The sequence below is a fragment of the Mustela lutreola genome, chromosome 18 (assembly GCF_030435805.1).
Source record: "Mustela lutreola isolate mMusLut2 chromosome 18, mMusLut2.pri, whole genome shotgun sequence".
Taxonomy (NCBI): domain Eukaryota; kingdom Metazoa; phylum Chordata; class Mammalia; order Carnivora; family Mustelidae; genus Mustela; species Mustela lutreola.
The window spans coordinates 7,770,802-7,797,947 of NC_081307.1; the positions used below are offsets into that span (position 1 = coordinate 7,770,802).

Sequence of the window (27,146 nt, forward strand, 5' to 3'; positions counted from 1 at the left end):
GATACCTGAAGTAACAACAGAATAGCAGGGGCAAAAACTGAATAAACTGGTACAATCATGGTATCTCATGATTTTAAGGAGAACTCTGAGGGGACCCTCTAATCCTACTTCCTAACCCCAATCCTAATCCAGGATCAAAAAAGGCTGAACACCACGGGAAGAGTTTTTTAAAGCGCTCAGATATATTTTCACACGACTCCTTTATGATTGGAATTAGGTTGGCAGTGGCTCACAAACTCTTCTTCACATATGCTTCAGATATTCTACTAAGGTCCACTATGAGTTTGGTTTTCAAATAGACATTTAACTATTATTAATGCTGTACTTCTTAAGAAGCTTTCAACATGTGGTATCTGGGAATTGCTTTAACATACTTCAAAAGAATTTTTTTTAAAAAATAGAAAGTAAAGGGGCACCTTGGTGGCTCAGTTGGTTAAGTACCACATCATGAGTTGTGATGTTAGGTTGTGAGATCGAGCCCCACACAGGGCTTTGTGCTGGGTATGGAACCCCTTTAGGGTTTTCTCTCCCCCTTCTCCTTCAGCCCCTAGGTAGCTTCAGGATAAGGGGGGGTCACAGGAAAGGCCAAGCCAGGATAATGGGGTTGGAACTTTCAGGCCCACGCCATCCTCTCCTCAGGGGAGGAGACAAGCCGGAAGTGAAGTCTAATCACCAACAGCTAATGATTTAATCAAACATGCCCACAAAATAAAACCTACATAAAAACCCCTGAACAACAGGGTCTGGGGGGCTTCCAGGTTAATGACCTCCTCAAAGTGCTGGAAAGGTGGTACCAGAGAGCGAGGACATGGACATGCTGCACCTTCACCTCACTTTGTCCTTTGCACCCTGAGTTCTGTGAGTCATTTCTAAGCAAATCACCAAGCCTAAAGAGGATGCTGTGGAAATCCCCAATTTAAAGCCAGTTCATTGGAAGTACTGAAACTTGATTTGCAACTGACATTGCAAGTTGGGGGAGGGGGAGGCACACAGTCTTGTGGGAATGAGCATGTAATCTGTGGGGCCTGTGCAAACTATGGATAGTTAGTGCCAGGATTCACTGAACTACTGATGCCAAGTTGGTGTTGGAGAATCTGAGAACACACAAAACAAGAAATCTGTCTTGAAACAGTGAATATTCAACTGAGATAGCCACAAAGGCACCTGAGAGTTTTTTAAATGATGCTTTTAAACACTGCAGTATTTTATTTTTCCATCAAAAGATTGAAACTCATGAGGCACCACCTTCACATACTTTTTCTAAATTTTACACCTGCAAAATTAAGAAATTTGACAAATTGTGAGATACTCTTAATAACTCAACTTTGAAACACAAATTTCCTTCTGCTCCTCTTTCAGGAGGAGCTTCCAGGACAGTTCAGCTAAAGCATATTTTCAGGTACTAAGTGTTTCAAAACTTCATTGGTCACTACTGACTTGTATAAATCTCAATAATATATAACCCAAATATAATCTCAATAATATATAACCCAAACACAAGTGAAATACACTGATTTAGACTCTAATTTAGTTATTTTGTTTTCGATTTCATAAATCCCATTATTTTAAAAACTGATGTTTTAAATCTTTACAACTATAATATATATCACTTCTCACAATCTAGTCTTTTAATAAATAATTCTATTTCTTTTACCCAAGTGATACAAATAATAATGAGATGTTTTCATCTAGGTGTAACCCACTGTGGCATAACTGAGCACAGAGCAAATGTAACATGGAGAAGAACTGCAAGGGGTCAAAATTCTGGGGCTTTGGTGAGGATAATGAATAGAAAGAGAAATACAGAATATTTGAGAAAGAAAATGGGGTAAAACTGGTAATGTTCAGTCCTTGGCTGGCCATAGGACTAAAGTTGATGAAGGTATCAAAGATGATTCGTTAAGTTTTTAACTTATGGAAAGACAAGATGTATTACCATTCACTGACATTCAAAAAGTACTAGTAGAAGAGTCTGGGAGCTGTCGGAATGGGGCCAGGAGTTTGGCTTGGACACGCTGAGAACTGTTTGGGCCTTTGAAGTAGAGATGCTGTGTAGGCAATAAGCTCAGAGAGATCTGGGATACAAACAATACTTGATACAATTGAAGCCATGGAGGTAGATGTGATTCCCTTAAAAGTCACATTTTAAGGGTGGCTCAGTGGCTCAGCTCTGCCTTCAGCTAAGGTCATGATCTCAGGGTCCTGGGATGGAGCCTCCCCCTCTCTCTCTGCCTGCTTCTCTGCCTACGTGTGATCTCTGTCAAATAAATAAATAAAATCTTTAAAAAAATAAAATAAAATAAAAGTCCCATGGAATACCACATAATTACAAGTTATTTCCATTTTACACTTTTTCATCGTTGACCTCAGCATATTTTAAATCTGAATTTCTAATTTATTTTTACTTGTTTTTTTTTTAAGATATTTATTTATTTGGAAGAGAGAGGGGGAGAGACAGCATGGTGGGGAAGGGCAGAGGGAGAAGCAGGCTCCTGCTGAGCAGGGAGCCCGATGTGGGTCTCAGTCCTAGAACCCTGGGACCATGACCTGAGCCAAAAGCAGATGCTTAACTGATTCAGCCACCCAGGCACCCCAAAGCTAATTTTTTTTTATAGTCGGTATCTTTTATTTTTAAAAAAGCGTATCTAGAAGTGATTAATCCAATTTAAAATAAAACTTCAAGACAAAAATAAGCTCGTAGATACAGAGAGCAGATTGGTGGTTGCCAGAGGTGGAAGGTAAGTAAAATGAGTCAAAAGATACAAGCTTCCATTTATAAAATGCTTTAAGTCATGGGGTTGTAATGTACGGTATGGTGACTACAATTAATAGCACGGTACTGCATATTTGAAAGCTGCTAAGAGAGATCTTAAAAGTTCTCATCATAAAAAAATAAACTTTAAACTATGTATGGTGACAGATGTTAACTGGACTTACTGTGGTGATCACTTTGCAAAATATAGAAATATTAAATCATTATGTTATACACCTGAAATTAAGGTCAATTGTGTCCCAATTTTAAAAAACTGAGTTTTAACCATCGTTGTGAACTAAGAGTAGTATTATTAATAATGGCATCATAGTTTTATATAAAATTGTCCAAAAATGTTTTACGGATACATACTGAAACATGTATGACATGATTCCTGGAATTTGCTTTAAAGATATTTAAGCAACAAAAGAAAAAGGGAAATAAAGGGAATGTTGGAAGCAAGTTCGAGAAAATCTTGGTAATTGTTTCATCTTGGCACTGGCAATATGGAAGTTCTACTTTTCTGTGTGATGTCGGGAGCTGATCACAATAAAAATCTGCTTCTTTTCTCTCCTAATGTCTTCACCTTGCCATTGACTTGTAAATATTCACCATTAGTCTCCCTCATGGGATCCCTGGATCTCCACACCCTCAATCCTCTGTCCTTTCTACAGACTTGAAAACCGTGAGGGGAGGGCAAGGCTACAGACAGGAGAGTAGTGTGACCAATACCTGCCCATTTCTTGTAACCTCACCATCAACCCCACGCCCCCCAAAAGACCAAGGGGAAACCTCTAAGAGCCACCTTTCACTTACCTCTCTCCTAGCTTTTGGTTTCTGCCCTAATCTTCTCTATTAGAAAAGGACAGGGCCTTTCCACTTTCCCCCACATCTGTGCACTCCTTCTAGAGCACGCCCCTTGTCCCCATCTCCACCAGCTGCTTTTGCCAATAAGAGGGAGCATACCTACCTCACAGAGTGAGGGGACAGGGCAGGCAGCCTGAAAGCTAGAGGAGGAGGAATGACAAAGGAGCAGGATCTCAATGTTAAAACAGAAGTTCCAAGGCTGCCTGGCCCAGCCCCATCCCTACAACTCTAGGGATTAAGGAGCTTTGTGGGCTGCCTGATAAAGCTTGCCACCCACCGGTAGGACTGCTAGGAAAGCAAAGCTCCTCATCTGAATTCAGCCTGAGCAGACAGGTGGAGGAACACCATGCAGGTGCCAGGCAAATTAACATGCCCAGTCATGCACCCAGTCACTGAGGACCCCACCTTGGTCCAGTATCTTCAGTCCCCCCTAGAAAGTACTTCCAGGTGGGACACAGCAGGTGGAAAAGGATTGCTCACTGACTTACTAATAAGTCAGTTTGGGGAGTTGCGAGAATGTCAAACAAGAAAACAAACCAAAGGGACGCCTGGGTGGCTCAGTTGGTTGGACGACTGCCTTCGGCTCAGGTCATGATCCCGGAGTCCCGGGATCGAGTCCCGCATCGGGCTCCCAGCTCCTTGGGGAGTCTGTTTCTCCCTCTGACCTTCTCCTCACTCATGCTCTCTCTCACTGTCTCTCTCAAATAAATAAAATCTTTAAAAAGAAAAGAAAAGAAAAGAAAACAAACCAAAGAACTCAAAAAGATATGTCTGAGTAAGATCTGAACCTTACTGAATCCGAATCCACCAAGTATCCCAGTACCAGCTGAGCCTATACACCTAGTAATGCCCGAAAACAGAACCTAAACTTCAAGTACCACAGCACAGAAGTACAACGCCTCTCCCAGCAGGCTCCGGTTCTCAATCTTCCATCAGTTAAGAGTTTCAGTCACAGCTGTCCATGCTTGCTTTTCATTCGGAAACATGGTTAGGTAACTGCCTGACCTCTATTCATCCTTCTATTCTTACAAAAACCCTGTATTCCTTAAAAATCTTCCTCCAGGGTGCTGAAATGCTCTCTCCCCGAAAAAAGTCTGATGAGTGTGGACGATTCCAACAAGCACAGCATTGCCTGGCAGTTTCCTGAACACAGGCGGTTAGAGATTAGATCAGTAGATGAATGCAAAGCAAACAGAGGAAATCCAAAAATAGACCAACATTTCCACTTCTGCCATATTTGTTGCTTTTAACACAACCCTTCCTTTCAATTACCAGCCTCACCTAAATCTAAAAGGCTGTGTGAATCGCCCAGAGGTGCTTTAAAGCAAGGACATTTTTATCCTTATTCAGGATATAGACTATTCTAATGTAAAAGATTTTCCCTCCATTTTCTAGTATTTTCAAAAGAAAAGGCACAGAATACCGAAATTTTGAAGACAAGGTAACAGTCTTCAGACATTGTGGTTTGCACTCCACATGTTGAAGATACACTGAGTTAGAAGACAAGTTTATGAAAAAGCTTGAAAGCCTCAGAAGAGGGGAAACACTATTAAGACGAAGTGTTTTTGAAGCTGAGAAGCATATTCACTAAGATACATGGAGAACCTACTCAGCTAGGTGCTTTCATAAGTACGATCCCATTTAAGAGGAGACAGAACAGAACCATTTGGAAAACAGTGGATATTAAACACTTCTGGTTTGACATTATTCTCAAATATGCTTGCCTTTTCCCCCCTCAGATTTTAATTTTTTGGTGAAACACCGTTTGGAAGCTCTTTTTAGATCTGCCCATTAGTTCCTCTCCCTTAGCTACAGAAGGTCCCCTCTCTGCATTCCCAAATACCTGATGTGTAAAGTGAAGAAGCTGCCAAAATTTGAACAGGCCTCCTGTATCACACAGACATATACACTGGCCTCTTTCTAACCTCAAAATTCACTCTCTCACACCCAAGTTGAAGATAGAAGGTCTGACTCTAAGGCCTTAAAACAAAATCTGAGGACCAATACATGAAAATGAACGACGTTTATAGAAAGTCAGGAAGGGTTCGTAGATAAATTTTCAAAGGGTCCACAAAGCCCCTGAAATGCAAAGAAAAGTGACATCAGAGCATTCTCCAGGGGAGAAAATCCAAAGCCTTCTTCACAGCCTGGCATTTAGGAATCACTGCTCTTGAAGACTGTTATTTCTGAACCACTTTTAGGGTCCTCAAAAGTGCTCCTCTCATTACTTTATAGTCATAACTTTAATTCGCCTTCAATCACTACAGTGAGGTTTAAAAACTGTTCAGCTACTAAGGGAAAAAAATCTTAACATCTAAGAATAAAGCTTGTCACCTCTGAGAATGTTCAAAAGGGATGTGTTGCAAGTGCTGTTCTAAGCACTTTAAAGTGTGGACTAAATCTTTGAGGGAACATTCACTAAAACATAAATTCAAATAGGTTTTGCTTAAACCCAATTCAGTCCCCTTACTTCATTCATGTTGACATCAAGACTGGATGAGGAGACTTAAAGGGACATTAAGTCCCTTCCCTGGACTGAAGGGACATTAAACATCAAGTGGGAGTGGGTGGGGGAAATGGGTCTCGCCAGTACCCAGGTGTGGCAGGAAGGGAGACTCGGCAGATTATCCTGGGAAAGAGAATCAAACCCCAGGAACAGACTTGAGTAAATATTTTCTTTCTCTGGACAGTGGTCCTGGTTTTATTGTGCAGAGTGCAGCATCAAGTCAAGAGACCCCCCAAATTTGGGGTCTCTGGCCTAAACCTGCAGATTTGGCCTAAGTCTGCAGACTTACATGGAGCTCTTCTCTAATAACTGCTGAATATTAAGAGAACATTGATTTGAAGGGGGATGCACACCACTAGCCTGCCCAGTGACCCTGGTCTCAGCTGACGGCATTTGGAGGTCAGGTGTTATGAAGCCCCAGTAGACAGCAGAGAAGCGGCCACCCACAAGACCTGGTGTCCTGCAAGAAACAATGAAAGGGAAGAAAAAGGAGGAAGCAGCACTGACTACAGTGTCAGGCATGGTGACTGAGCATTTTACAAACAAAAACTTACACAATTAAAAGGAGGATTAAAGAGGACACACAGACAGAATCTCCTGTCTTAAGGAATCTCCGAATGGGAAGCAGCAAGCAGTTTTGGTGAGCAACCAGACCATAAATCCTCCTCCCCATTCTCCACTAAACAAAACAAAACAAAAACAACAACAAAAAAAATCCACCATCCCTGGCGCTTTCCACTGAACCACTGAGATTAAGTTCTATATGATAATGGCTACAAGCAAGCAAGCAAGCATTTTTTTTAAAAATGGCCAAAACTTTTTTGAAAAATATGCTCACTTCCACACAATTAATAAGCAGGATACCATTTTTCAACCCATCTAATTTGTAAAAATTAAAATATTGATAATTCCCAGTAGCAGCTGCTAGATAAGGGGGGCAATAGGCACGCTCATACATTTCGTGGGTAGGTCTATTGTGGGATCTTTCAGAGTATTTAGCAATACCTATCAGAATCCAAAGTGAATAGATTCTTTAATTCGTCAATGCCACTGCTAGGAATTTATTTTAATTATGCTCACAAAGAGGGCCATGCATACATATGTAAAAGGAAGAAAATATTCACTGAAGGGTTGGTTCCTACACACTGATTTTGGGCAATTATAAGGTATCACAAAGGACTGAAAGATCACTAAATATGCAACATTATACCAAAATACCATTGGGTGTTAAGTCAAAAAGTAGATCTGTATGTGCTAACAGGATAAGATCTCCAAGACACATTTATATGGAAAAAGAAAGGGGAAGGACAGTGTTTGAAGAAACAGTTAAATGGTTATTCAACTTAAACATATAAAGACATAAAAGTTATATTTTGAAGCTTAGAATCCTTTTTTAAGCACAAAAATTTCTTCTTACCCAAACTTAATCCCCTTTTACCCATTTCTCTTTTGTCTCCATTCCCCCAAAGGATTCCTATTTCCAACCCCAACTAGCTCCCCTATCCTTCTCCTCAAGACAGAAGTGTAGAATTCATTGTAAAAGGCTATTTTTGAAGTGTTCTGAAAAGTTTTTCTTAACTACAGTATTGTTGTAACTGCTTGACTCTCTAGATATATTACTTTATTTAATTATCACAACAATCCTGTGACCTATTTTTTTAATCCCATCTCGCAGATGAAGAAATAAATCATGGCTCAGAATGGTTAACACACACACACACACACACACACACACACTCTCATGCTCAAGGTTGCACAAAGGAAGGTGGAGGGAGAGAGGGGATGGCAGCTAAATTCTAGTTTGGAGCACAGGCAGGCCATGGCTCAATCATGAAGACAGTCCCCCAATTAATTCCAGAGCTATCCCCATTATCTAATTTCTCTTCATTCACGGGAAACTCCAAGTGGGATCACAAGTCAAGGAAGAAAGGGTCCAGGATGGGGTTTCAAATGCTATGGTGTGACACAAATATATTAATTATGCTATCAAATCCACTGAGGGTGGGCATCTGAGAGTCAGGAAGCAGAGGAACAGTCTCTAGGAATAAAGTACGAGTGCTATGCATCTGAGTGCTCAGATGTGAGAAGAAGAATTCATGGCCATGTTGGGATACACATCTCAAATACAAGAAACTATTCCTACCTACTGCTCGAGTCTATCCTCACTGGATAGTTGTACAATCTCCCATGTTGTAATATATCTTATAATTGGGAAACCTCAATCTATACAACTATAGAGTAGAACCTTTGGTTACCAAGACCCTGGCCTGAATTTCTCTATTTGAGCCCAAAATGTGGATCTTAGGTATTCATGGCCACATAAAAGATATGCAGAGAATAACAAAAACTTGGAAGGCCCAGCAATGACAGTGAAGTTTTATAAATGTACAACAGCAACTGACTATAAGCCGCAGTACTAAGATATTCTAAAGATCCAAACCAGATGTTCAATGTCACCACTCCCTAATGAATTTAAACCATATGCTTCATCAGGACTTGAAGCCCTAAAATCAAATCACAAAATATTTTCTAAGATAATCATCTAACCAACCATGAACCGGCCCTCATGACCTGCAGCATACACTGTACTAGGCATAAAGAGACCACAAAATAGGTGCATGGAGCTGATAATCCTGTTAAGGAAACAAGAGCCACACTCAAAGCCCCTTCAGAGAACAATCACGTGCTGAACAGCGAGAGGAAAAACTACCACCTTCTCATATGGTCGCCACATCACATGTTTTATACAGAAAACACTAGTGCTCCTGGACTTCTGACTTAAGGGAGTCAGTTTCTCATATCACCAACTTCTCTTCCCTTTCTAAAGGAGTGATTCTTTCTTTGAATTTGCCTATGAAGCAAAAGAAGAGAACTTTCTACAGCATTATATGAAATAATCATTTATTTTTAAAAGCTGACTAAGTTGTGTTTTAAGAGAACCCTTTTTGGGGAGGGGAAGAAAGGGAGCAGAAAGAGAGGGAGAGGGAGAATCTTATGTGTTCCATGTCCAGCACACTAGCCTGACATGGGGCCCAATCCACAACACTGAAATCATGACCTGAGCCAAAATCAAGAGGTGAACACTTAACCAACAGGCGCCCCTAAGAGAACCTTCATTACTGACTTAGACGCAAGCTGGGAGGAGGTGGGATGAACAAATACAGGGCATCTAAGATATGGATTACAGGAGTGCTTAGGAAATCAGCAACTGGACCAAGCTTAGCATTTCCTCAGAGAGGAAAGTAAACAGCTGTTCTCAGTGCTGGCTCAGAGCAGAATGGGTCAGAGCCCACAACTGATTTCCTAATGTGGCACTCATGTATTTGTTCTACCACTCCCCAGGGCACAGGCAGAAATAGGTCCCCAAATCACTTCAATTCCCCCTCAAACCCAAACTTAGTTCATATTCCTTTTGTAACAAGGGCAACAATCAATCCCCTGAAATGTAATGACAGAAAAGGAGCACAGTATAAACACTAAATTGCAGATAGTAGTAGTGTTTTCCTAGAACTAAGAGTTTAGAACAACAACAAAAAAATACTTCACTTATCTGATCCTCAAAACATTACCCAAATGGATCCTCAAATCAACCCTGTGAAAAAGGCACAGCAGGGCTTATTAATTCCACTTAAAAATGAGACACTGTAGGTTAACAAGTTAGATAACTTAGATAATCTAAGTAGATCAATTCCTAGAAAGACACTAATTACTGAAACTGACTTAAGAGGAAATGGAAAATCTGAATAGTTCTAAAACACAGATAGAGACTGAATTGATAAATTAAAAACTCCCTCCACCCCCCCCCCCACACACAAAGACTTGGATCAGATTGGTGAATTCTACTAAATATTTAAAGAATTAATATCAGGTGCTTGGTTGGCTCAGTTGGTTAAGTGTCTGCCTTTGGCTCAGGTCATGATCTCAGGGTCCTGGATCAAGCCCTGCATCAGGATCCCTGCTCAGCAGGGAATCTGCTTCTCCCTCTGCCCCTCTCCCAGCTCATGCTCTCTCTCTCTCTCAAATAAATAAAACCTTAAAAAAAAATGAGTTAATATCAATTCTTCACAAACTCTTGTGAAAAATATGAGGGGAAAAGACTTCCTAATTCATTCTATCAGGCCAGTATTACCCTGAAAACCAAACCCAAAGCTATCACGAGAGAAAGAAACTATAGACCAATATCTCCTATTGAAAACAGAAGCAAAAATCCTCAACAAAATACTATCAAACTGAATCCACCAACACATAAGAAAGATTAAGCATCATAAACTGTGGGATTTATCTGAAGAATGCAAGGTTGGTTTAACATCTGAAAATCATCTAGGGTAATATACCATAGCAACAGAATGGAAGACAAAACCCACATGATCATCTCAATATATACAGAAAAAGAATTTGACAAAAGCCAACATCCTTTCATGACCAAAAACACCAAACAAACTATGCATAGAAGGGAACTTCCTCAACTTCATAAAGAGCAGTCATGAAAATCTGTATCTTACTTAATGGTAAAAAGATTGATGCTTTCCCCTTAAGATCAAGAACAACACAAGAATATCAGCTTTTGCTATTTCTATTCAAAATTGTACGAGAAGTCCTAGCCAGGTCAGTTAGGTAAGGAAAAGAAATTAAGGGCATCTAGGTTGGAAAGGAAAAAGTAAAAACTGCCTCTGCAGATGAAATGTGCAATGATTATAACTAATAAATGAATTGAAGCAGATTTGCAAAATACAAGATCAATGTGCAAAAATCAATTGTATTTTTATACACATGCAATAAAAAAATTCCAAAAGAAATTAAAATTCTATTTATCATAGTACCAAAAAGAATAAAACACTTAAAAATAACAGAAGAAGGGCAAGACTTGTATTCTAAAAACTATAAAACATCATTTGAATAAACTAAAAATATTAATAATAGAAAGACATCCTATATTCATGGTTTGGAAAATTTGATACTCTTAACATGACAGTATTCCCCAAATTTATCTACAGATTGAATACAACCTATATGAAAACCCCAAATGGCTTCTTTGCAAAAATTAATAAGATGATCCTAAAATTCAACATGTGAAGAACCCAGAATAACTAAAATAATCAAAAAAAAAACAAAGTTGGAGGACTCTTATTTCCTGATTTCAAAACTTACTACAAAGCTACCATAATCAAGACAGTGTAGGATAAACACAAGGAAAGGTATATAGATCAATAAAACCATTAAAAGTTCAGAGTCCATGCCTTACATCTATGATCAATTGACTTCTGACAAGGTTTGTACAAGGGCACAAAATTAATTCAAACAGTCTTTAACAAATGATGCTGGGACAACTGGCTGGACATCTACATGCAAAAGAAAGAAGCTGCACCATCTCCCCACAGCATATATAAAAATTAACTCAGAATCAATCACAGACCTAAATGTAAGAGCTCAAACTATAAACTCTTAGAAGAAAATATAGGAATAAATCTTTGTGACTGTGGGTTAAAAGGCAAAGCGTTCTTGGACATTTTGTCAAGGGACAAAAGAAAAAGTAGGAAACCCAACTTCATCAAAATTAAAAACTTTTACACATCAAATGATGCCATCAAAAAAGTGAAAAGAGGGGCACCTGGGTGGCTTAGTGAGTTAAGCCTCTGTCTCGGCTCAGGTCATGATCTCAGGGTCCTGGGATGAGCCCCATGTTGGGCTCTCTGCTCAGAAGGGAGCCTGCTTCCCCCTCTCTCTCTGCCTGCTGCTCTGCCTACTTGTAATCTGTGTCAAATAAAAATATAAAATCTTAAAAAAAAAAAAAAAAGTGAAAAGAGGGGCTCCTGGGTGGCTCAGTCAGTTAAGTGCCCAACTCTTATTTCCGCTCGGGTCCTGAGATCACTCAGTGTTGAGCATAGAGCCTGCTTAAGATTTTCTCTCTTCCTCTCCTTCTACCCTCCACCCCCCAGAAAAGTGAAAAGACAACCTCCAGAATGGGAGGAAATATTTACAATCACATATCTAACAGGGGACTCTAAAGTACTCTTACAAATCAATATAAAAAGATAAATTACCCAGTTAAAAAGTAGGCAAAGAATCTATATAAACATTTTGCTAAAGAAGATTCACAAACAGCCAACGAGTACAGAGAAGATGCTCAACACTGTTAGATATTAGGGAAATGCAAATCAAAACCAGGAGATGTCACTTATCATACCTACTAAGATGGCTAAAATCAAACAGACAGATAACAAGTGTTGCTGAGGATGTGGAGAAACTGAAACCCTCATACACTCTTGGTAGGAATGTAAAATGGTGCAACCACTTTGGGGTAAAGTTTGACAGTTCCTCAAAGTGTTAGAAATAGAGTTAACATATGACCCAGCAATTCCACTAGATACATACCCAAGAGAAATGAAAACACATGTCCACACATAAACCTGAACAGGAAGTGTTCGTAGCAGCATGAATCATAATAGCCCCAAAGTGGAAATAACCCTAACATCCATCAACTGAACAAAATGTGGCATATCCATGCAGGAGTACTAACTGACAATAAAAACGAATGAAGTACTGATACATGCTACAACATGGACATGAACAGAGGCAATCACAAAAGACTACAGACTGTATAGTTCTAGTTATATAAAATGTCGAGAATAAGCAACTCTACTGATACACAAATTAGATTACCAGATGCCTAGGACTAGAGGGTGGAATGGCAAAGGACTGTCAATGGGTTCAGAGTTTCTTTGGGGGTGATGAAATGTCCTAAAAATTGGAGGGAGGCAATAGTTGTACAACTCTGTTAATATACTAAATACTAAACATGATTGAATCCTAGACCCTTAAAATGGGTGAATTGTATGGCATGTGAATTAGAGCTCAATAAAACTGTTAAAAAATAAAAAAGGGATATGGCTCAAAGGCTCAGAGCGGGAGCACTGTCCTCCAATTCCTACTAAAATGTTCTACTACACCACAGACTTACATTACAGAAAATGCTTTAAATAGTCTCTTATATATATCACTTGTAGGGACACGTATTTCAGAGAGGTGTAGGTCTCACCATCACATCAATTTGGGATTTTAAATTTCTCTTGAGGAAGCCTCTAATGTGCTAGATAGAGTCTATTTATGGAAAAAGGTGAAAAAAATGACATCACTCCTCTCTCCTACAACAGATACAGAGAATTTAAGAACCAGCCTAGAGACAAGACAATGAGCAAGCTATAAGCTTTGTTCTTGTTTGGGGAGGAGAAGTTGTTTTTTTTTCAATGCTAATTTTTAACATTTGACTTCTTTCAAGACCTCCCTCACACATTCCCATGTTAAAACTATCTCTTTGGGGGCGCCTGGGTGGCTCAGTGGATTAAGCCGCTGCCTTCGGCTCAGGTCATGATCTCAGTGTCCTGGGATCGAGCCCCGCATTGGGCTCTTTGCTCAGCGGGAGCCTGCTTCTCTCTCTCTCTCTCTCTCTCTCTCTGCCTGACTCTCCACCGACTTGTGATCTCTCTCTCTGTCAAATAAATAAATAAAATCTTTAAAAAAAAAAAAAAAACAAACTATCTCTTTGCTGCTAAAACTCCTGGAGAAGCCAAGGAGGCCAAGAAGCCTGGGAAACGGAAGCCGGCTAGCTTCCTCCAGACTACGCTCAGTGGAGGTCTTAGGCCCTAGTCCCCACAGCAAACCAGAGCACCCAAAGCAGAGCTGATATTCCATCGGTGCCCCCCCATGCGGGGCCAGTGTGTGACACATAAAAGACTTCCTTCTCAACTGATTATCTTTTACATACAGAAAAAGTACATGTAAGTAGTGGTAAAGCTGTGCAGCTCTAAACCAACAGCTGTAAAGGATTAACATTTGTTCTTCATTCGACCCTTTCCCTTTGAAAAGCTCTCCTCCCTCAAATGTATGGCTTGGTCCTGCCCTCCCACCCCCACCTCCCCTGTTTGAATCCAAGCTTTAGGAGGGAAATAAGTGTGATTCTGGCACTTGTGCCAACCCCTTCCTGCTAAAGTGGTCTGACCTGAGGAGACTGTTAATAAGGTACATATTAGCATTTAGGCATGTGTCCAAAATTCGAGGTTTTTTTTTTTTTCCCCAGCTTTACATCTGAATTCCCAGTCAGTCCCTCTGATTACCTCAAAGCTGAAATGTATTTTATATACGTACATTCTTAGCCACTTAGTCAAGGGCACAAGCCTTAAAATGGAGTAGAAGTGGACACGATCTATATTGCCTGCGGGAGGGAAAACAATACAAGCAGGCCTTTTCCAGGAACGCTGGGTAGAACCTCAGGGTATAGGTGGTAGAACTCACATTCCCCTGACAACCACTGGGGCCCCAGGTCACCCAGAAGCATGAGAATAAGGAGGGGATTCCAAGTGAGTGAGTCAAGGCAGGAAAATGCAGAACATCCTCTTAGCTATGCCATAATTTTAAGATGTCACTGCTTAAAGCAAAAAAAATCAACACCCAACACCCTCTCCACACCCACACCCACCCCTGACCAAACCCAGACAGCAACAAATAAACTGTCCAAACTTCCTCTTCCCCATCCTCCAGGGAAAAAAAAAAATTTTTTTTTTAAATTACCAAGTAAAACACTACTCAGGAACTGCAGAAGGGGGCAGGGGCAAGTTTAGTAGTTTTTTTGCAAGAGATAAGGCGCCAGATGCCATTTCTCCTGAGATAAGCTTCTAACTCCTGATGAGGCTTACTGCAAAATATGACTCCATAGTTAAAGAATAATCTGGAAAGCCACTTAATAAGCTGAAAAAGCTTATACTAAGGATAAAGAAAATATTTCAAATTTCCAAACCAGCTTGTTATGCTGTTTTACTTAAAGAGATCCAAACTCTACTCGGAAGGCCAAGATGACAATTTCATAAGAGGGAGGGGCCCACCAAACATGAGTGTCTGACCACCAGGCAGCCAAACCTTCTTCCCAGAAACCCATCCAACAATGAACATGTCTTCTCTTCTTGCTCCTGAGATGCCCTGGAGTTTCAGAGGCATCTGGATTTGTTCAAGGTTACATTTCAAATACATTAGAAATCCCCCACCACAGACAGAAACTGTGGAAGGCCCTCCCTGTAGGACTTTTCCTCCATCCTCAACTCCTGCAGCAGGAGGAGCAGAGAGAAAGAGCACGTGCTAACAGATGGGACTCCTCTGAGAGATGTGAAATTGTGTAACTTCACCCCATTGCTGCCAAACAACCAGAATGTACATCTCTTCAGAAATAATTACTGGAGAATTCAAAATACCAACTGCCTCTCTCACAAAGTAGCAACCGCCCACACAGGAGCTGGGGGCTGATGCAGGATAAAGGAAAAGAGAAATGAGCCTCCAGACAGAGCAACAGCAGCCGATTCACCAGGCACATCAGATGCCTCCACAACAGGTCAGGGACCCTGGTTGAAGACCATGTTATTTCTCTGGTCTCTTCTGCTCCTGCAGTCTAAGAAAAGGGGCAAAAGGAAGGGGTGGATAAAGTAACCAAGAGGCCCCCGGGGAAGAGAATAATAAAAAAGTCTGAAGTCTTTGAAATCATACCCTTTGGTATAAGTTTTTTTTTTAAGAAATAGAAAACAGTCTTATGCTAGTCAGCCTCCAAGATGGCCCCCAGTGAGGGTGCCATTTACCAGGTGAGATGAATCTCCTGGCAATCATGCCATTGGACTGACCCGTGGAACCAAAAAGATATTGTGGAAATAACTGTGACTTCTGAGGCTAAGTCATAAAAGACATTACAATTCCCATCTTGCTCTTGGATCACTCACTCTGTGACTAGTCAGCTGCCATGCCAGAATACTCAAGCAACCCCATAGACAGAGAGGTCCGTGCACATGATAAAGAACCTGCCAACAGGAGTGAGCTACCTGAGGATAAGTTCTTCCAGCCCCAGTCAAGCTCTTAGATGACTACAGTCCCAGCCAATACTGTGCCTTCTCACAAGTAACCCTAAGCCAGACTGCCCAGCTAAGCTGCTCCCCAGATTTCAGGCATATGAAAACTACGTGAAATAATATTTATTGTTCTAAGCTGCTAATAAGTTTTGGAGTAATTTGTTATGCAGCAATGGGTAACTAATACAGGCCTCTTAGAAACTCCTCTTTCTATCCGAAAATAGGTACAGAGTCCCAGGAGGCTGCAAACATCTCTGCACGTACCTCTTCTCACCCACACACAACTGACAGGTGGGAGAGAGAAACCAAAAGCTACTGGAGAATATGTCCCCTTCCTCTTAATTTCTCACTGATGAGTTGAAGCGAAGCATTAAGGGTGCAAAATGTTTTCAACAGAGCTGCTTACCCAGTAACATTTTTTTTCTTTCCTGTTGCTGGCTCTGTGTCTAAATTTTGCTACTAACTCCTGATATTCAAAATTCTTGAAGTACATTTTTTTATTTCACGTATTATATGTGCCAAATTAATAAATGTGAAATATATATCCCCAATTGAACTTTTTTTTTAAGTTACTTTCACTTAATAGGATTCACTTAACTTTCACTTTTGAAGGATGTTCTCTCCCCATCATACACTCTTGTCCTGGCAACATTTTAAGAACCTTTATTTCCTCTGATAAGTTTTCTCTTTAATCAGTTAAGAGAGAGAATCACAGATGCCCTGGGGAGATAAGCTGTATAATATGTCCAATAAAGCTCTCGAGGTGCAATCTTAAAAGTTGAATTTAAGACCCCACTCTACTATGAGCAGTAAAGACGCTAGCCTTGATTTCCCAATCTTTGGAATGGAGATCACATGCATCCTATCTCATAGTATCAATGTTCTAAATATCAAGTAAGATGCTGAAAAGAAAAAAAAAAAAAGCCTACTTGCTTCCAATCCACTAAATATCAACTGACGCAGAAAGCCAGGTGGTCTGCTAGGGGAGAGTCTTATGATGGGAAAGCTGGAGATCAACAATATACTGTTATATTTCTGGCAATAACATGGGAAAGAGTGTACCTGGACTGGCTAGGAAAATGTTTATCTGCCAAACAGAACTGCCAGGTTACATTTTTTCATTTGTGAAATAATGAAATACCCACTTGGCCATTAACAATCTAACCCCTGGAGATCTGATCATGTTTGTGGAAACTCATAAAATTAGGTTCACATACAAGCAAAGATGAGGGTGAGATCGAAACTTACAAAAAACAAACCCAATGCTAACAGTTTTCAGGCAGTTCGGCAACCCTCATTTATCACATCCCCACCAAAATGGCTGTTTTGTTCTGGGGTGATAAACCAGGATCTTCCCATCACTGACCTGAGGTTAGGAGATTGCAACGAAATGGTTTATGCTGCCAGGACTTCCTATGAAGGGTGTTACTCCCCACTTGAAAAAGACACTACAAGAAGTCTTTCACCTAAATATTTAAATGGCTTTAGACCATATCCATTTCTTTTTAAGTGGAGCATCTAATGGCAGCAACACCATTTTGGAAGGATTGTCCTCAGCTGGACACGTACACCCGATGCCTTCAACCACCACAAATTGTCAAAGTAAGCTAGCTTGCTTTGTTTGATGCTCTGGTAAGCCCCAAAACGGGGAGTACAAGTCTGAAATGAGTTTAATCCTTACAACATTTCTCAAGAAGATCTTGAATTCACTGTTCATTTTGAAAGAAAAATACTTTGTTGTTATTAAAATGTTTACTTTCAGCAGGCAGATTTTTCCCCACCCCTGAGTTTTTTATTTTCCCCAAGAAAACTTTCTCTTTGGGTAGAGCACCACATAGAAGCTCCACATGGCTCATTACACTCATATAAATAAAGCAACAAAGAAACATGGCCCTGGTCCCTAAAAACGTATCTGGGGGGAGAAACAAAGAACTATACCATGCTGCTGAAGTTTTCAAGCTTTAAACATCTTACAGGACTATAATACAAAAATTTAAATTCAACTGTGAAAGGGCCAATTACATAAAAAAAAAAAAAATAAAAAGATTGGAATGGTTTCAGGTATTGTTGAAGGAGCCATGGGGTTGAACTATTAGACTAGGTAACATTAAGGTTCCTTATTAGTTCCATTATTTCTAGGAAATTCTACTAAAGCCATCCCTTAGGGACAGGGAGAGGATGTTAAACTAAATTCTTAGGAGAGCCATACTCATGGATTCGACTGGAACACTTCAATAAATACTTAATGAAAAATGTCTACATACTATTTTCTTATACATGTAACCCAAAGCCTTAGAATCAAAAACCTAAGGCTCCCATTTTAACAAGATTTGCATTCTAGGTCTTAATATATGCATAGTCTGAAACAATCCAATAAATATACCATTTCAATCCTACAATATATACTAACAATACACCACACCACCCATCAAATAAATTCTGAAACACCCAATTAAAACCATTAAATGAAATTAAAACCATTAAATTAAAACAATTAAGAAACACTTAAAGGGTAAAAATTTAAGATCTATATATTTGTACTTATATTAAATGATTCCCAAACTCTCTTCATTCTTTCCTAATTTCCTTTATTCATAACTCCTTGGATCTTTTAGTTAATTGAAAATCAGGTACACTGACAGACCAATGACATCTGTGGTTTTGCAAGGGAGGCTAATAGCCAGCCAGCCTAAACCAGTCTTACCCTAAAGCCTTACCTGACCATACAGGCCCACGCTAATGGCACCTGGCACCATCCTTCATCATTAATTAATCATGGATAGCCTTGCCGCTTTCCTTTTATTTAAGATTGTATTTATTTATTTGACAGCGATAGCACCAGAGAGGGAACATAAGCAGGGGAGTGGGAAAGGAAGAAGCAGGATTTCCCATGAGCAGGGAACCTGATGGGGCTAGATCCCAGGACTCTGAGATCATGACCTAAGGTAGAAGCTTAACGACTGAGCCATCCAGGCAACTGCCTTGCCGCTTTCTTTATAAAGTTATCTCAAATTACTTAGGCTTTAGATTTTTATCAAAATTATCTTAAGTGTGGATCTAGGTCAGCAAACATTTTTGTCAAGAGCCAAACAGTTAATATTTTAGGATTTTGCAGGCCATTCTCTGTTCCAAGTACTCAGCCTTGCTATTTCAGGGGCTCCTGGCTGGCTCAATAGAGCATATGACTGAATCTCAGGATTGTGAGTTCGAGCCCCACAGTGGTTGTGGAGCCTACCTAAAGACAAACAGAAACACCTTGCTAATTTAGTGTAAAAAGAGCTATAAGAGACAACACCTAAATGAGCAAGTGTGGCTGCATTCCCATAACATTTTATTTATGGGCCCTAAAATTTGAATTTCATATAATTTTCACACAGCCAATTTTTTTCAACCATTTAAAAATGTAAAAATAATTCTCAGCTCCCAGGCATAACAATAATTGGCCACAGCAGGAAGCAGGCCACATTTGGTCTATGAGCCACAGCCCAATTCCTGATCTAGACTAACAAAGTGTGTCAACAAACAACTTCACATTACCCCCAGGCCTCCAGCAGTAAATACCAGCAGATTGATCCTGTTTATCTTTCCTTCTATTTCAGGAGAACTATCCTATGTCTTTGAAATACTGAGGCATCTAATTAACACATCAAACAGGGTAGATTTAACTAGTTGTTCCAAGGGCATATGAGAGCTTCAGCACGAATTAAGATTTTCTTTCTCAAAAAAAGGTAACAATCTATAAATGAAGGTCTATGTGTGGTAAGGAGACTTCTAGTAGCAGAGGACATTCACTTTTAAAATCTAAAATGAGGGGCGCCTGGGTGGCTCGGTGGGTTGGGCCGTTGCCTTCGGCTCAGGTCGTGATCTCAGGGTCCTGGGATCGAGTCCCGCGGCGGGCTCTCTGCTCAGCAGGGAGCCTGCTTCCTCCTCTCTCTGCCTGCCTACTTGTGATCTCTCTCTGTCAAATAAATAAATAAAATCTTTTAAAAAAATAAAATAAAATAAAATCTAAAATGATGGACAAAACCACAGTCCACCAAAAAAAGGCGGGGGGGGGGACACGGGGGAGGGTATGAACCTGAGATTGAACCTTCTTCAGAAATCCTCTCACAGGTGATGTCTCCTCACTGACAAAAGAGAAGGAACAGTAATAGCAGCAGCTTAAACAGTCTTTGTTGGGGAGGAAGACAGATAGAAAACACAGAATTACCAGCCCAAATATTACAGCCACTACTCTAGTATTTTCAAGGAACCTCTTTGGTTCAAGTTTTATTTTAGCAGTTAGTCTGAAACCAGCTTCTATCTGTGGCTTAAAAAAAATCTCTGCAACATCATCTACCTTTTAATATCTAGAATGGCCTATAACTCTGTCTCCAGAAGCATTATACAGAGTAAGTTCCCCCCAAAAAACTTCCAATAAAAAGAAAATTAGGGGCGCCTGAGTGGCTCAGTGGGTTAAAGCCTCTGCCTTCGGCTCAGGTCATGATCCCAGAGTCCTGGGATCAAGCCCCACATCGGGCTCTCTGCTCAGCAGGGAGCCTGCTTCCTCCTCTCTCTCTGCCTGCCTCTCTGCCTAATTGTGATCTCTGTCAAATAAATAAATAAAATCTTAAAAAATAAAAAAAAAGAAAAAGAAAATTAACTTCAAATAGACGTAGAAAATCAACTTCAAATGTTTCCCTGTGTTCAAAGAATCTGATGGAGTTTGGTGGGCCACGGGTATGGGATATAGGATACAGCCCATTATATATAGAAAACCAGGATCTTTTACATATGTTAACTTCAATCCCTGACTAACAATTCATAAATCATCCCTCCAGAAGATACAGTCTTATATAAACTACCTGCTGCCCTACCACGTCCTGAAACCACAGAAATATGAAGGACCACATCCTGAAACCACAGAAATATGAAAGACTAACTTTATCAGGAGCCAAACAATTAACAATTTCAGGAGAAAGAGGACCATCCAAGCCTAGAAATTAAGACTTCAACATGAAATAAGTCTCGAGGAATTTTTGTCCACTAATACTGTTCCTGGTCAGACCTGTGCTTTGGTAGTATTTTTGTATTTACTGTGCATGTGTAACAAGGCCATCAGCAAGACTCTGGACTAAGTCTCCTTCTACAAGTTGGGCAGAAGTTCTCAAAGGCAGGATACTACCAGGCTAATATGCAATCATCCTATTACTTAAAGATCCTAAATTGAAAGTTTTCTTAATACGGAGTGGTAATGTCCCAGACTGTACACCCTCCCCCCACCTCCTGCCAAAGACATGGCCTTCAATCACCATCTACTACTCCACAGAGCTTCCCTGGTCCAAGACTCTCTAAAAGAAAACCTTTTAGAGAGAGTAAGAAATAGAGTATGAGCTAGAAGCTACCAAAACATATTAAAAAAAAAAAAAGAGTCAGTGGCACAGGAAGGACCAAACAATTGGGTCTCTATGGCTCTGGGGGCCTGAGCCATACAGGCCTCTATGCAATTAGCAAAGAATTTGTCAAGATGAATCAGACTACCAGCTGACAGAATGGTGAGGAAGGGGCCACCCAAGCTGAGGGCAATTCAAAGAGACTTTCAAATAGCTACTTAACAAGTCTGGTGAGCATTATTTAAATTTGATGGGAAAGCTTCAAAATAGTTCTTTCCAGCTTTCAAATATCCTTTCTGATCTGCCGATCTTAAGAGAGGAAAAGGGAAGCTATGAAGAAGCGCATCTTCTGTGCTGTAAAGCTCAGTGCCACACTTGAGTGCTCCAGTACATAAACTTGCCCATGTAGTCTCTTCCAAAAACAATGGTGAAAAGCAACGGGGATGAGTTGAGGATATGGCTAAACTTTCAGCAGGGGGAAAGCAGGAGAAAGTTCCCGATTCAAAGCAAAATCAACTCACAAAAAGCAGGGATCATTTCACCAATAATTCCAGCTCCACAACGAAGTCTATCACAAAGCACCTGACTTCCCTAAGCAACCTGTGAGGAAGTCATGAAGCCATAAAATACGGTAACTGCTAGAAAAAAAGTCATCATTAGGTCAAAAACTAGTTAAGAGAATAACTGAAAGCTGGCTCTATCCACCATCGTAGGGTGACAGTGACAGATAATGGAAAAGAGAAAGCACTCAACAAGGACATACGTGCTCGAGTCCCTTCTCCAGACAGCAACTACTTACTCTTTGAAAAGGGATGTCAATGCATGATGTCTCTGCTCAAAGCCCTCTGTTGTGGGTTAAACTGTGTCCCTCAAAAAGATATGTTGAGGGGCTCCTGGGTGGCTCAGTTGGTTAACCGTCCAACTCCTGATTTCGGCGCAGGTCATAATCTCAGAGTGGTGAGATCAAGCCCTGTGTGGAGCTCTGTGTTGACGTGGAGCCTGCTTAAGATTCTCTCTCTCCCTCTGTCCCTTCCCACCTCAAGCACTCGCTCTCTCTTTAAAAGAAAAAAAAAAAGATATGTTAAGTTCCTAACTCCCCATACCTGTGAATGTGACCTTATTTGGAAATAGTACCTTTGCAGATGTAATCAAGCTAAGATGAGGTCATACAGGATTAGGAGGGTCCCTATATCCACTGACTGGTGTCCTTAAAAAATGTCATGTGAAGGCACAGAAACACCGAGCAAAAGCCTGTCATGTAATGGAGACAGAGACTGAAGTTATGCTGCCACAAGCCAAGGAACACCAAGAATTACTAGCAACCACCAGAAGCTAAAGGAGACAAGAAAGGCTTCTTCCCTAGAACCTTTGGAAGGAACATGGCTCTGTGGCTCTCCTGACACCTTGATTTTGGACTTCCAGCCTCCAAAGCTGTGAGAGAATACATTTCTGTCATTTTACGCCATTACAAAATGTTCCAGACTTCCCTTTATCTGGCTAACTTCAGCTCCTCCTGTTCCCTCCCTCGTCACTCCACTCAAGCCACACTAGCCTCCTTCCTGGTCCTCAAAACCCTCCCACCACCGGGCCTCGCCTCATCCCAGGATGGTCCTGCTTCAGGCCTTTGCAGACACCATTCACTCTGCGGAAAGGGTTCTCTCCCCAAGAATCTGCAAGGCTGTTCCCTCAATCTCCCCTCAGGGCTCTGCTTAAGTTCCCTTATTGGCAAGGCTCCGCCTAATTACCCTTCAGCGTCTCTATCCCCACCCCATACACCCTATTCTCCTTCCACTGCTTTATTTTTCTCCATAATACTTAAGCTGACATAAATATCTTGCTTGACCTTTAAAAGGTCCATCTCCCTCCATAATGTTAGCTTAGTGACAGCAAGACTTTTTCACTGCTGAATCACAGCACACTCTATTAAGTGGATAAACAGATTCTATCAGGACAGGTGAAATTTTACTCGAAACTGGCTGAGTGACAAGAAAGGTTTCTACTAATTAAATGGAACAACAGAAGCTTTTGTAGACGAAGGGCAGGCTCAAGGTTGAGCTCTGAGGGGGCTAGGAGACAATCTCTGTGCCAGGTTTTTTTAGGTAGACTGAGAAGCTCACCACCATTCCTGTGTAGATGAGGGGGAAGGTGAACAATTTTAAAGATTCCTTTCTATCTAAATAAATCAACTCTTACCTATAAATTTTGTCCCCAGCCATACACACACCCCTGGAGAAAGTGATTTAGCTTCAGAAATAGCCAAAGCCAACTTAAACATACCTCCCTCCACCTCTGCATTACCACACATATTTTTGGTTTAGGGGAGGCTGGGGGGAAGGGCGCAGCAGGAATATCTGATAATGATAATTTTATCTTGCAAATATAAATATACAAACTACTTAAAAAGAAAGCCTCTGACCACCACATTCCTAAAAAGCAAACAAAAACATTTCAAAAAAGCCAGGAGCTTTAAAACAACTTTCCTAGTAAGTACTTAATCCAAAGCTTTGTAAATAGCCCGAAGTTAACACTCCTCCTTTCCTCATTTACATCTTCAAAACTTTAAACAAAAGAGGCAGAAAATGAAAGTCTTTCTTTACCTTGGGTTTTGGCCCCTGGTCCTGCCAATCCTAGGGATGAATCACAGGATTCCTTGAGAGGCGATCTGATTGGTGTTTCAGCTTCAGGGGTCTCAAAATTACCTTCAGAATCCGAGCTGCCAAGGGGGAAAAATGAGGAATTACCACTTTCAACGGTATTTCCGACACCCTTTACGGTCTACATATGGACAGAGTCCAGCATTTTTGCCTAACTTTACAACCCCACTAGTCCCAGCAGGGACTGGCCTGTGGGAGCTCACCATGGGGTTTTCTTGCTGGGCCCTTCTGGGCCTTTTGCCTGGCATCCTGTCTGCCTGATATTCCTCCATCCTCCGGAGCTTTTCTCCATCACGATTTATTTCCGAGGTCATCCTTTCTTCTGATATTCCCCCCAAAACGCTTTTCAACAGACTCCTTTTCTAACAAGAGCCTCTACACTCATAGGCTTAAAAAATTAAGATTGCCCCCTCCTCCTAAAAATTAAGTCAGCTCTCGCCACGATCCCTTTTTCTCAGGCAGGCCTCTACCTGTCTGGAACTCACTCGGCCCCAAGCTGAGAACACGGTCACCTGCCTTCCTCAGTCACTCGGTGACAGCTCAGCAAGGACCACCATTTCTCACCAGCTGCCAGGGGCCTGTCATCACGCGACCTTCTTTACCAAGGCTGCATTTTCGGGACACACAGGGACACCAGGACGGCCTGGGAGCGACTTCTTCCCCACAGAGAGGGGCCCCAAGTTCTACGGGTGTGATCAGTGACACTGTGTGTGTGTAGGGGCGGGGGCGCGGGGCTCAAAGCTTGAGAGAAAGTGACTGAAGCAGACCGGGATGCGGAAAGACTGCAGATGCCGGGTTAGGTTCTGAATCGAGCTCATACTGAAACGGGGGAAAGGGAACACCGGACAGAACATCCTGAACTTTCGAATGCACAGCGGGGCCCCTGCTACGGGTAGGGACGCAGCGTTGCGATGATAATGGTTACGCGGCTGAGCGACCACACACACGCACACAGAATGAGCCGCAGATGGATGGAGGGCAGCACGTCGGCATCTCGGCAGGGATGCGTGTACTTGCCTGAAACTCAAGGATTTGGTCTCGGCTTGCGAGTCCTCCTCCTCGGGGTCGCCCTCTGGCCCTCCGGCCTCGTCCTCTCCGGCGCCCCCGCCGCGCACCGCGGACCAGGTCCATTTCGCCCACTGCACTGGGGACAGGATCTGCCAAGGGCTGAACGCCATGAGCGCGGCTCCTCTGGCTCCAGCTCCTAGGAGTAGGGGAAGGGGGAGAGCCTTTTTTCCCTTTCAAAATGGAGGGAACGGGTGACAGACGCCTGTAAGCGTTTCCAGCGGAGGCGCGGATGTGGTTAAACGAGCGCCGTCGGGGGCCCGGGTGGAGCGCTTCCTCTCGGCCGGCAGGCAACGCCGCTTCCTCCTCGTCCTCCTCCTCGAACGGTGCGGCCGCGGCCACCCCCGCGCCGGCGACTCCCGCGGGGAAGATGCCTCTCCTGGGGCCTCCTCAGGGCCCGGCCCGCGGCGCCGGGCGGCTCGGGTCTCGGGGTCTCTGGCTCCCGCCTCCCGGCCGGCGGGGCGCGCATCAGCTGCCGCGGGAGCCGCGCCCCAGGAGCCGCCCCCTTGGACCGTACTATTAGCGCGCGCGGGCGGGGGCGGCGGCAGCGCCGGGCCTTTGAAGTCCTCGGCGGGCCCGCCCGATCCCCCCGCCGCGGCGCCACTCTGGTCGCGCCCGGACTGCGGGAAGGGGGCTGCGGGGCTGCGACTCTGGCGGGCAGAGCACCCAGGCGCCCCCAACAGCCCTGTCAGCTGCAGGAGCCGGGAAGATCCTTTTTCTGGGTCCGCGCACGCTGGACTTCTCCTCCTTCCCTTCTTATTTTTTCGTCTTGCTACTGTGACTTAATGGCGTTGTAACATTGAACCGCACAAAAGTGAAGCCCCGTATTTCAAAACACACACGCGCGCGCGCGCGCACAGACACACACACACAAACTTTGAGGCCGCTGTTGTCTGAGGTTTCTCTGTCTCCCTCACACTGACAGCGTGGAAGATTTCAGCCTCTTCACCTCCGACCCTGTCGCTCCCAGGATTTGGAAATTCCTCAGCAACGCTACAAGAGTAGCCAAGCGCTGGGACTGTAGATGTTTTGTCCCTCCCCACACCGCAGTCGTGGGCGCTCTGGGGCCAGGTCTCTGGTAAAGGTCTCAGGCTCAATTACCCTGTGAAATTATAGCCTGTCGGTTTCCCATTCTCCTTTTTTGAGGCTTTCTCTTCATAACTTCTATGCCTCTGATTTCTGACTTTGTCTGCTGCTTCAGAAGTAGGCCAGCAGGCCTTGTGAAGGCCGCCTTCAAAATAACAACCCTCTTTATGTTGGAAGGCTGAGGAACATGGCAGAGCTCTCCTCGCCTTTTCTTCATTTTCCATATAGGGATCGCTCGCCTCAGAATTTCCAGTGCACCAAGGAAGCCGGCTCCACAAACCACAAACACCAGGCTTCACCATCTCCTGGCCTGGGTAGGGCATTTCTTGTACTATTGGAATTTCCCAGAGTTGCGGTGAAACTGTGAGGTGACTTCAGCTTCTCACAGAGAGAGCAGCTCCAGAATTTAGGAACAAAGTCATGCTGAAACTGCAGGAGGCCGCCCCTCTCCCCTGAAAGGGGTTGGCACTGGCGAGGAGTCATGACTGTATCACACATTCCATAACAAACACAGAAGCAAAAAGAAGGCAAGATAAGCCATGGCAAGTCGTCTTACCATAACAGAAGGGCAGAGGTTTGCCTGAAGTCTAGATAAAAGGGTTGGGGGTGTCAGGATGCTTTAGAATTCACCCAGCTCCTTCCCAGAGAGAAACACAACTGTCATGGCTGTTCTAGAGGCAAAAATGGGAAGCAAGCAGGAGTCTTTTTTTTTTCTTTTTGCGTCGTGTCCACATGAAATACATCACAATATTATCCAATTTTTTGTATTTTTAGGTTTATGGCTCACCATTTAAACACTCAGGTGGTAAGGTTCCCTAGATTCCTGGATTTCACACAAGTGTTCTGTAACCTGGAAATCATATTACCCAATATAAATCAGTAACTGGCATAACCTGGATCCTGTTCTTTCTTCTTCCTGAGTAGTTCTCAAATCTTTTCAATCCTCTGCATCCCCATTGTAGC

The 27,146-nt window shown here is 42.3% G+C and overlaps 1 protein-coding gene across 14 annotated transcripts in view; it reads right to left on the minus strand.

Annotated features, from left to right (window-relative positions):
* TACC1 (transforming acidic coiled-coil containing protein 1) overlaps positions 1-27,146 on the minus strand; it is a 116,195-nt gene that overhangs the window by 35,146 nt on the left and 53,903 nt on the right. For 4 of the 14 annotated variants that reach the window (XM_059156122.1, XM_059156136.1, XM_059156135.1 and 1 more), the window contains 2 exons: positions 25,050-26,668; positions 23,976-24,091 (listed from right to left, as the gene is read on the minus strand). The exons of 2 other annotated variants lie outside the window; for them this stretch is intronic. In XM_059156122.1, coding sequence (XP_059012105.1) covers positions 23,976-24,091; positions 25,050-25,210 — 277 coding nt within the window. In that variant the 5' untranslated portion in view covers positions 25,211-26,668. Of the gene's footprint in view, positions 1-23,975; positions 24,092-25,049; positions 26,669-27,146 lie in introns of those variants that run through there. 8 more of the 14 variants (XM_059156123.1, XM_059156126.1, XM_059156127.1 and 5 more) reach the window with 3 other exon arrangements.